Source organism: Aplysia californica, unplaced genomic scaffold, assembly GCF_000002075.1.
Source record: "Aplysia californica isolate F4 #8 unplaced genomic scaffold, AplCal3.0 scaffold00028, whole genome shotgun sequence".
NCBI classification, from domain to species: domain Eukaryota; kingdom Metazoa; phylum Mollusca; class Gastropoda; order Aplysiida; family Aplysiidae; genus Aplysia; species Aplysia californica.
The window spans coordinates 1,303,794-1,314,717 of record NW_004797298.1 but is presented as its reverse complement, the minus strand read 5'-3'; the positions used below and the strand labels follow the sequence as shown (position 1 = coordinate 1,314,717).

The 10,924-nt window shown below is 40.3% G+C and overlaps 1 protein-coding gene across 1 annotated transcript in view; it reads left to right on the top strand.

Moving 5' to 3' along the window:
* Nucleotides 1-10,719, top strand: part of LOC101858686 (potassium voltage-gated channel protein Shaw) — a 33,498-nt gene extending 22,779 nt beyond the window's left edge. The window contains exons 2-4 of the mRNA XM_035973613.1: nucleotides 983-1,204; nucleotides 8,237-9,439; nucleotides 10,382-10,719. Of these exons, the coding sequence (XP_035829506.1) occupies nucleotides 983-1,204; nucleotides 8,237-9,439; nucleotides 10,382-10,702 (1,746 nt within the window). The 3' untranslated portion in view covers nucleotides 10,703-10,719. The remainder of the gene's footprint in view (nucleotides 1-982; nucleotides 1,205-8,236; nucleotides 9,440-10,381) is intronic.
* Nucleotides 10,720-10,924: the final 205 nt, after the last annotated feature.

Genomic DNA, 10,924 nt, shown 5'->3' with positions numbered 1-10,924 from the left:
AGGAGGAGGAGGAGGAGGAGGAGGAGGAGGAGAAGGAGAAGAAGAAGAAAAAGAAGAACATAGACAGAATACGATATTCTTACCATTTTATTGCTTACACAGTGAACTTGCACGTACAGGGACATTAACATTCCTTAACTGTCAAGGAAATAAAACCCCACGTTTTTCATCATTTTAAAGTAATCCCACTCATAACCCTGCCAGGTCCTGAAAATTCATGTTCAGAAATCGATTGTTTCCAGAAAATCTGCTTTGAAATTATCTTGCTTTTGGCATCCTGTATGTAAAAGTGTACCTATATTGAAGGAAAAGTAAGATCAGGTTAGATCGATAAAAATATATTGTTAATTGCAATTGCACATTAAATTCGGCTCACGTGGAGTATTATGGGATTCACCTGGTTCGTTGGTATAATTATGCGCTGAACTTCGAGGGTTATTTTTTGCTCAGTCTTTTCTTTTCTCTGTTTTAGAGAGACCATCGTTTTTTCTCTATAACATTCACCCGGCTCACGCCCATTGCCTTGTCTGCCACGCATTGCTCCTTATTACCTGATCACATCAAAAGGATGTTGTCTTGACAGTGTCTACAAGTCAGGTGTAATAGTCACTGCGCTATTTGTGCACTAATTTTTCCTATGCGATCCTTAATTTTACGTGTGATTTTTAAAAAATGTTAACATACTGTGTGTGTATGTGTGTGTGTGCGTGTGTGTTTATGTGTGTGTGTGTGTTTCTGTGCGTGTGTTAGGGTGTGTATTTGGCGGTGTGTGTGGGGGCGCTATTTCAATGTATCTTATATGTTTTTATGTGCTCTGAAAGGCAATCCATTTCTCCCCTACCCCTCTCCATCTAACTTTCAGTATAAACCAAAACGTTTGAATTCGAGTCTGGTTTCTGTCTGATGGCAAAAATAACTATAAAAACTGTTTTGTTTTAAGCTCTACAAAATCTCATATATAACATTCTTATCCTCTGTCCAGGAGCTTGAGTTCTGGGGCCTCACAGAGCTGGACATTGAGCCCTGCTGTTGGGGTCACTACAACCGCTTCAAGGAGAACAAAGAAACGTTAGCGGCCATCGACGACAGCTTCACCTTCAAGCTGGACGACGACGCTTATGGCGTGAAACCCGGACCTTACATGCAGTTCAAGAAGAGGGTGTGGATTTTTCTGGAGGACCCGGGCTCGTCCAGGGCCGCCAAGGTAGCTACTGTAAGGCAAACATTTCCGACTCTACCGCCTCCTAGCTGTGAGATAGCAGTAGAGACAGCCGCTTCCTTTCATCGACTAGCTGCGCGTCACACATCACCGTTTTGGGGGTTCTAGGAGAAAAACAAGAGTTCATACAAAATAGCTCGGACAAAATGAATAACCCGAAGGCGCACGATGGCAAACAGATACAGTTAGCGATTGACAGTAGCTTTCCGCCATATTGGTTCTTTTGAATTAAATGACCATAACAGTCTCATGTGGAGAGCAAAGACAATATAGCTTCGCAGTTCACATATAAATATGCATCGATGATCTGACTCTATCAAATTAAGGTGGCAAGTAGTCATCCAGGTCATCTGTTTTCATCTTCAGCCATTGTTCCTTTTTACGAGCAGTCATCTGAAAATAGTAGACGTTCTATATTTGGTGAAAAAAATAACAGCAACAATAGCAACAACAGCAACAACAAAAACAACAACAACAACAACAACAACAACAACAACAACAACAACAACAACAACAACAACAACAACAGCAACAGCAACACATAATAAACAGAATAAGCACTATTTTGAAAACTTGCACGGCAACATTAATTCACAATGAATACGCAAACAGAGACATAAAAGGTAAATATCAATAGGCTTAATTAAACACTTGCACTTCAAAATCAGCCCTTGGACACATACAATCGAGTGGGGCTACCCGATATAAGGAAATGATTCTGTAAACAATGTTATTTTATTAAAAATGTCAAATACCAAGAATAGGCTGGGAGATGTAGATAGTTCACTGCTCATTCAAGAAGTTGCAAATCCTTTTTTAAGCATTTGGGCTCTATTTCTTTTGGGTTCTATTCACATCCTTTCTCCCTACTATTTTAGGTCCATCACTCTCTAGTTTTGACATGTTTACAGGGGGTTGGGGGGGGGGGGCTAACTGTGAAATAAAGTAGATTTCAAAACCCAGCTGTGCCTTTGAAATAGTCTTTTTGTATATTATTATAAAAGCTTCTAGTTCAATCAATCTGATAAAAAAAAAATATTCTCCAGATAAAGCGTTTCTACCTTTCGTCAAGTTGTTATGACGGTCAGCTCTAGCCGGTTGAAGTTAAACGACAAGGTCCTTCGCACTTAGTATAGAAGTTTGAGATCAAAATGAGCTTATGGTAATCGAGATAATCTTACCCATGAGCAGTATTTCTTATATAGTCTTTTTCATCTTGATTATTTAAACCCTTCTAAAGATGCCAATAAAAAAATAAAAAAAGAACCATCCCCCCCAAACCCCCCCCCCAAAAAAAAACAACAACAAAAAAACAAAAAAACAAAAACAAAAAAACCCAAAAACATACAGAGCGCGTCGATGACACAATTTCTCTTATTCTGAGTTAATCCTACTATCTTTCTTGGCTAACAAAGATCAAATGTTATTGCGGTTTTTGATAAACAAAGATCTAAACTTCATTAAAAAAAACAAAGAATAAAATATATCCGCCACGACGCCAGGAACAAATGCCAGACTCATTTTTGACGTTGGTGCTGCGAACACTTATTAAAGAACCTCAAAGTTATTTTTATAACATGGCCACTATTTTAGACTACTTAGTTTTACTCATGGGAAAGGAAAGTGTAAAATCTCAAAAGTCTAAATTTTTTACGCAGTCAAAAAGTGTCACATTTCTTTTGATCGCCAGTATATTGATATTTATGGCCTCAAGCATTGTTAATGTACCATTCAGTCATATTGTCGGTGGCGTCAGTTGCCTTAGGAAGATGTGAACACCATTTTGTTACATTTTGTCCTAATGCATAAAGAAATAGTAATGTGGACGAAGGAAGGCAGAATCAGAAATTTAAAAAAATGATTCTGCATCTTTTCCTTTTGACAGTGGCCTGTCATAAGTGTCGAATAGTTGTATATCGTGAGAGACTTGGGGGAAAGAAACATAATTATTTCTATGGTCTCTGAGGTAAGAGCACTGGAAGAAATAATCCCTCAAGCCCATATCCGATTTCGTAGATAAAATTTTGTAAAATGTAATGTATGAGGAGTAAGATAATTATCGAACCTTTTAATGATAAGGGCATCTCAGGATGTGAATGAAAATGGTATAGGACTTATCTTTTAAGTCCTTACAGACCAACGCAACCCTCGTCCTCCTTCCGATTCCCCATTTCTTTCCAACCCTACAACTTTTTTCAAACGACAACAGCTTAATCCTAAATTGCCCCTTCTCCCTCATTTCCCCCCCCCCCCTTATTTTACCCTTGGGCCGGTCACCTGCTCTCGCCCTTCCTAGTTTTGAACACAAGATGCACTTCTCCTAAAAGAAATCCACAACAATGCAAGTCTATTCCTACGCTTTCAATGAACGCAAGGTTGATCTAGTGCAGATACAGAGTTGCATTATGTTTTATTGATGCCGTTAAATGGTTTTGCATGTCTTCTATGAATGGATTTCAGCTTGATTCTTCTTAGTTAGGGAATTCCCCAATCATCAATTTAGCAGATTTGCCCACCCCTCCCACCCCAAATCAACATCACGTACAGACAAACGTTGTTGAGTAGGGGAATTTTTGTATTCACATAACATTGGCCCGTCCGAATTTTTCTAAAAGCATTGACGTAACAGTCAACAAACGATTTCTACTTTTCTTAAATGTGAGTGTCTAATGAAAGGTACCGTATGAAGCGTTTTGAGGAATTGCGTTTTATTGCATTTTATGATACAAAAATCATTTCTGAACAACTTGGGTTTTTAAAAATATTTTTTTAAAGATAGCTTCACTACTTTGCCAGATCAGGTTAATATTGTCAGGTAGGGTGAGGAAACAAAGTTTTGAGAAAATAAGCTTTAAAGTTTCCTTTAGATTTGGATCCAGTTCTACTCCATGAATACTGACTGATCGACGAGCCGTGTTCTTTGTCTCCGAAACAATTGACAACACTGTTCTTATGTAAAGTGCAACTTTGAAAAAACAGTTTAAGGCAATTAAACAGTTTCAAAATGTCATTTAGATATTTTAAATGCAAATTCATAGTCGATAAGAAATAGAAGTTTCGCAAAATTGACCTGGCTTCGATCACGAAGTGTGAAATTGTACGTGTGTGCCCAAAGTCTCCCTTCCTTTACTATATCAATGTATTCCTGCGCACTCCGCACAACCCAGCTGGACAAAAACTGATTAAATCTTGATATGCTATGTTAAGAGGTTAATTATCACGAATGAGTCGTAGAATTTTTCGTCGGAGACAATGCTAGAAATTTCGAAGAGTGGCTTTATGGCTTTGCTTTGCTCATGAAGTGGAACATGGTACACTTGCGGCAAACTTTCCATCCCTTACTGTTTTTTCACACTCATACGAACTTTGCAGGTCAAGATAGGTAACAAGCTGACCTATATTTTGGTATGCAGCGTGAGGGTGCTTGTTTTTATGAATGAGTCGCAGAAACATTCTGCGAATAGGCTCTGACAGCAATAAATGTTCTCACACAATCTCTGTTATGACGTAACACGACTTGTGTCAAAGAACATCTCCGAAAATACATTATTAGTGTATAATAAACAGAAAAACCATGTAAATATCGATAAATAGATAAGTTTTAATGGAACGACGATCTTTCACCTCTATCGCCTTTTGACTCAATTCGATCAAATGCGTCTTACGGTACCTTTGACCAGGCACGCACACAATATAAAATAGTTTTAAAGCCTTAGTTATATCTGCACATACTTATATAATGGGAATCATAGTGAAAGAATTTAGCAACACTTTTCTCAGAGTTACGTTCACTGAATCAGCAAAGATCCCAGTTTCCAGAAAATCAATAGCATATACCCAAGCAAACATAGAAACAAAATCAACTAACTAATCAGCCACCGGCATCATAAAAACGATTTACCAACACGCAAAATGAAGGGTGTGATGTGACATTGAAAGAGACGTGTAAATCAGTGCGGCTGCGTCTCAAGTGATGTTCAGTAGGTCTGTAACGAAAGCTGCTTGCAACACACCTCTCACCTATGTATTTCACGTATATCCTACCTCGACATCCCCCCCCCCCCCACTCACTGTTTCCATTTCCCCGCGAAACAAATTGAGACAAATACAAAAACACACACAAAAAAGAAAACCCCCAGCAGAGCATAAGTAAAATACCCAAAATAAGAACGAAATCAAAACAGCAGTAATGGAGAAAATGGGGAGAATGGGTGTTTCTTTTGGTGTAGGCCAATGACATAGTACTAAAGTTTAATGGGTGCACATGCTGCAAATGTAAATTTGTCCACTGTGACATTTGACACACCCAGTATCATTGATAACTGTTGGATTTTGAATTTAGTGATGCTTAGCGTAAATAAGAAGAATTAAATACAAATGAAGACTAACTGAAACGGTGATGTGTGACATTTTAGGATTTTTGTTGGTGTCTTCCATTTGCAAAGATATAAGTTAATCTTCTCTTAATTTTCGATTTCACTCAGCTGCTTCTCACACCCAGTATCTTTTGAGCATCAAGCGGTAAGCCTTTGTTTGCTGTTTCGTTTGTCTTTGTTTTAGCTTTTACAAATCTAAGCACATGCACCTATGTTAGTACAACCTCACGTTGCTATAGTCAGTGTTTTATTTTGTAGTCTAAATCACAACTTTCAGTAGAAATTTTATTCTCCATTTATACAATTCTAATGTAACACATACTAGTATATTTTTTTAACTTTGCTTTTTCGTAGAGTACCAAAATTTGAAGCAATATTATGTGTTCAAGAAACAATACATGTGTTCTATGTTTGAATAACGTACAATGGAACTAAAACATTATCATTTATATTTGATAAACAGTTACTGTCTAATATTTCAAAGTGCCTTTCTCATATCTGCTACTTTGGTCAATTGTTTTTCTTCCTCCAAGAGATTTTCTTTTTTTTTTTAAAGGTGGGGGGGGGGGGGGAGAGGAAGGGGGATTCAGAAAACCACTGCACATCAGTTGTGTGTAACATCAGAAGAGGGAAATCAACCCAGGCGAACATCTGTATTCGGGATGTCCAATATGGGAATGCAAAAGCGTGATATACAAAAACTGCAATTTCTTTTGCTCAGCCGTCGTATGTTTCTTCTTTTCTCTTAGCGCCGATCCCAGTGTTCCGGCTACGAAATGGTGTAATTGTGTACAGTAAGGCAAGAAGCTCAGAAAAAAAGAAATCGGATAATTTGTTTTTGATGTTCCTGCACACTTTAGCCCCCCCCCCCCTTTTCTCATAACGAAAAAAGAGAGAAAAAGCATCAAGCTAACAACAAGCAAGCCGGCAAAAATCGTAAATACAAAACAATCTAAGCGTGTTCAAAAAAAAATTATTATTTTCCCAAGAACGGGAATCTCGCAAAGCAATATTATTGAATAAATGTTTGACCAGCTCAAACAGCTTTACTCCTTTATGAAGACCGCTTTCCAAAGCGAAATCCCCAGGTCTATCAATAATGTGGAAACAGTAGTGAGCAACAAAGTAGGCCTAATGGAACAAAAGGAAATGATGCCATGGGATTAACATCGTGCAAGTTATTTGAAACTCATGTTTACGCCTCCAAATTGATTTCTAGTCAATGTTACGTTTGAGAATGAAAACCAATATTTCAGAGCGACAACTATTCGCTCTCTAGCAGCTGTCATCAATAACACTCAATGATATAATTGATATTCATGGTTCCCTTTCTCCCTTTGTGTTTGTATAGCATCAGATTTTTAAATTTCACAGTAATGATGATACATGTACTTCGCCTTTTAAACAACCAGTGGGCACTATTGATGATGCAATACATTCATACATTCGACAATCTGTTTGACCCCAAAGATAGGCTATGTACACACACACACACACACACACACACACACACACACACACACACACACACACACATAATATATATTATCTTTTTCTGATACCTAGTGGAATTATTTGGTTACATGATGGTCTTTGAACTTAGAGTCGTAAAAGGTTAGTATTTGTGAGACCTTGGGGTGCAGCATTTGTGGTTCAATGTACCGTTTGCTTTGAACAGCTTAATAAGCTGTCTAGAGACACAATAATTGGACTTACCCCGTAGAAACCATCCCCAGCTCGTTTTTTCTTAACGTTTGATGTTTTCTGTTCTGGGTTATAGCTTAACGAGAGCTTAATGCTTGAACTTTAGTCTACTTTTTTTTCAGTTCATTGGTATCATGCTCGACTGCAGTGCCAGCAATCCTGTTATGAATCCTCAGTTGGGTACGATTGAAAAAGATGCATCTTAAGAGTTTCTTGCATTTTATCCACCTGACTCAGCCTTACTAGAGATGAGAGTGAACGGGAAGTCCAGCATTTTATTGCTATGTATTGTTTTGAAATTGTCTTTAGAATCGTATCATGCCACGTCAATGATATATAACGAAATGCAAGAAAATATTTGAACACTTATCTCTAAAATTTGAGGTACAGTTGGTTATATTGCCGAAATTCGAGCTTTTCTCATATTATGATGTACGTGTACCTGAAGGCGTTTATTCTCTTTTTGCCCCTTGAATAGTGACAATATTTTTCGTTATTCCTACCTCTCTGAAAAAATCACCCGTCTCCCCTTTAGTCTACGCTATCCATGCTCTATTCATGATATATTAATCTTTTGTGGTATATTGTCATGTCTGAATAATACCACGTAATCTTCATGCCCTCCACCAAGGGGGCGTCATTTCCCTTTGTCGGTGGGGTAGACGATCATATTAATTATCATGATGCCTGTTACTCTGTTGTTATATTTTAAAGAAATGAGATAATATTCTAATGTACTGTTCTATCACCTTTCCTTGTTATCCCAGATTCGTCCAACAGATCTCATCTGTTGTAAACATGCTCGCCACAGTCCAGATTATCAAACATTAGCATGCATCATACAGACTCACGTATCCACTCCGTCCACTAACTTCTCCCTTCTCTCGACAGAGCTCATAGGAGCATTAAACTGGTAACATGCCTTATCTCTCAACAGATCTACGCTATCGTCTCCATGTTCTTCGTCCTTCTCTCCATCGGAGTGTTCTGTCTGGAGACGCACGCCATGTTCCGTGTGCCCCTGGACAGCTACAACCGCACTGTGTCCTCCGGGAGTTCCTGCACCACGACACTGTCCACTGTGGACTCTTGCTGCTGTCGCTACAATAGTAACGACGAACTCAAGTACTCAGAGTCGGAGCGGCATGAAGCCATGACAGTCCTAGACTACATCTGTGCTGTTTTCTTCATTATAGAATTCGTAGCGAGGTTCTATTTCGCCCCCAAGAAGCTAGAGTTTTTTAAACAGCCCCTGAATATCATCGATATTCTATGCTTGCTTCCGCATTTCGCTTCGATTATTATCAATTCTGTTGATCCAACAAATAGAAGTTCTCAAGTGATCCGGACGGTCCTTGCTTTGAGAATCATCAGAGTGCTTCGTATCTTCAAGTTAATGAAGCATTACACGGCTTTTAAAATTCTCGTGTACACCATAAAGGTGAGCACAAAAGAGCTCTTGCTCATGGTTATATTTCTCTTCACGGGAGTCCTGATCTTTGCAAGCATCATGTTTTACGTGGAGAATGACACGTTCACTAACATACCCATCGCCTTTTGGTGGTCTCTCGTTACTATGACCACTGTGGGCTATGGAGACAAAGTCCCTCGATCAGAGGCGGGATACTTCATCGGGTCTCTGTGTGTGCTTTGTGGTGTGCTTACAGTGGCGTTTACAGTACCGATAGTGGTGAATAACTTCACTCTTTACTATTCTCACGCTCAGTCTCGAGTTAGACTCCCTCCTCCCAAACGAGAAGAACTTCAGAAGAAACTTATTATGAAGAATCAGAAAGCTCAGGAGTTTATTCAGAAACTCACAGTCAACGTGAAGAAAAACAAGGAGTTTAACTCTCTCAACACGCCCAGGCCTGCTGACAAAGACAAAGTGGGAACCTGTCCTTCTATCGACTCTGGTCTTGAGGAGTGCACTACATCCGATGGGGATTATAACGGGAAACACCCCCTGGGCCCGGCCATGTCCTCCAGCACGATGACTTCAGTGGTGTCCGACAGTCTGAGCACGGCCACCGTGCACACCGTGTCCGCCAGTGTGGCGGAGTTGGAGCTAGAGCTGCCCGGGACGCCGACGAGCAACAACAGCGAGGAGAAAACGGTAAACAGTCGAGGCAGCACTAGCGTATCTCGTGTTATGGCTTGAGTTTGTTTAGATTTTACCCAAAGATGTTGTATTTAGTACTAGAGCTCGCAGCAGTGACGTCACACGTGTCCACAATGAAGGGGTTAGAGGTGGGATATGCCAGTCGTTGTGGCACACTAGGTTACGAACTTCATCCTCTGTATGGCAAAATCAAGGACCAAACCTGGATAGGGCATTCTTACCCTCATTGGCATGGTCGGTGTGCCCCCATTTACATGAATAATCTGAGCCGCCCACCCCGCTCGCCACAAGCTGTAGTATATTAATCGCCACCCTGCCCCCACATTTCAGTGCAAGCTTGTAGATTTCCACCTAAGACCACCGAGGCGCCTTCATATGAGTTTCGAAAAGTACCCTCCCTTCTGTTGACTGCGCATGTCTTGCCTTTGAGGTTCAGCGTCCCAGAGTAGACACATGCTGCCCCCATTCGTTTACGTGGGTGACATCACTGCAACGAACTCTACTACTAAATATAACCTCTTTGGTTTAACCTCTTCACTGATGAGTAGACGTACTGATTTACTTGTGTTCTCCAAACTGGTCCACATCCATGTTTTGTTTATGCTGGCATGTTGGATACGTTTAATGAGATGAAATGACAACTTGTGCTGTTGCTTCTTCTTAAATTAGGTGACCAAAATATTTTGGTTTGTTTTATCCTGTCATGTACAAACGTGGATAGAAACGTGTCCACAATGAAGGGGTTAGGTGTGGGATATGCCAGTCGTTGTGGCACACTAGGTTACGAACTTGATCCTCTGTGGGGCAAAATCAAGGACCAAACTTGGATAGGGTCCAGATATTTCTTTTTTTTCAATGACTATTTTTTGGAAAGATACTTTTGGCGGCGATGATAAATTCTGTACATTACACTGACACCACTACTACATCATTGAATAAAATATCCTGTAATGTCCTCAGGCTCGGCAGATTGAGACAGTTCACCTTCTGAACGCACTTGAAGACCAGCAAGAGAAAGTAGCTCAAGAAAGACGGAGGCAGTTAGACATGCTGAACACACGGCGGGAAGAGCGAAGACAGGCACGCATCAGTCCCAGACCTTCCCCTTCACCAGCTGCTGCGGCTAAGCCCCGCCCTACAAACGAAAAGGCTGGGTTCTCGGCGAACACGCCCAATATGCCCATCCAGCCTTCACGCCCCACCCCCGCACCGCCGGCTTCCACGAGGCCCGCCCACTCCATTAGCGTCAAATTCGGAGGGTCATCTACCTCACACAGCTGAGGAGCTATGTCACTGACATCTAGGTAATTATTTCAGGATTCATGACAAGGCGCAGCGGCCAACAATGCGGTACATTCATCGAAATACATACTCTTTCGAAGCACGTGCGAGATTGGGGCAGAGATAGATAGATAGATAGATAGATAGATAGATAGACAGACAGACAGACAGATAGATAGATAGATAGATAGATAGATAGATAGATAGATAGATAGATAGATA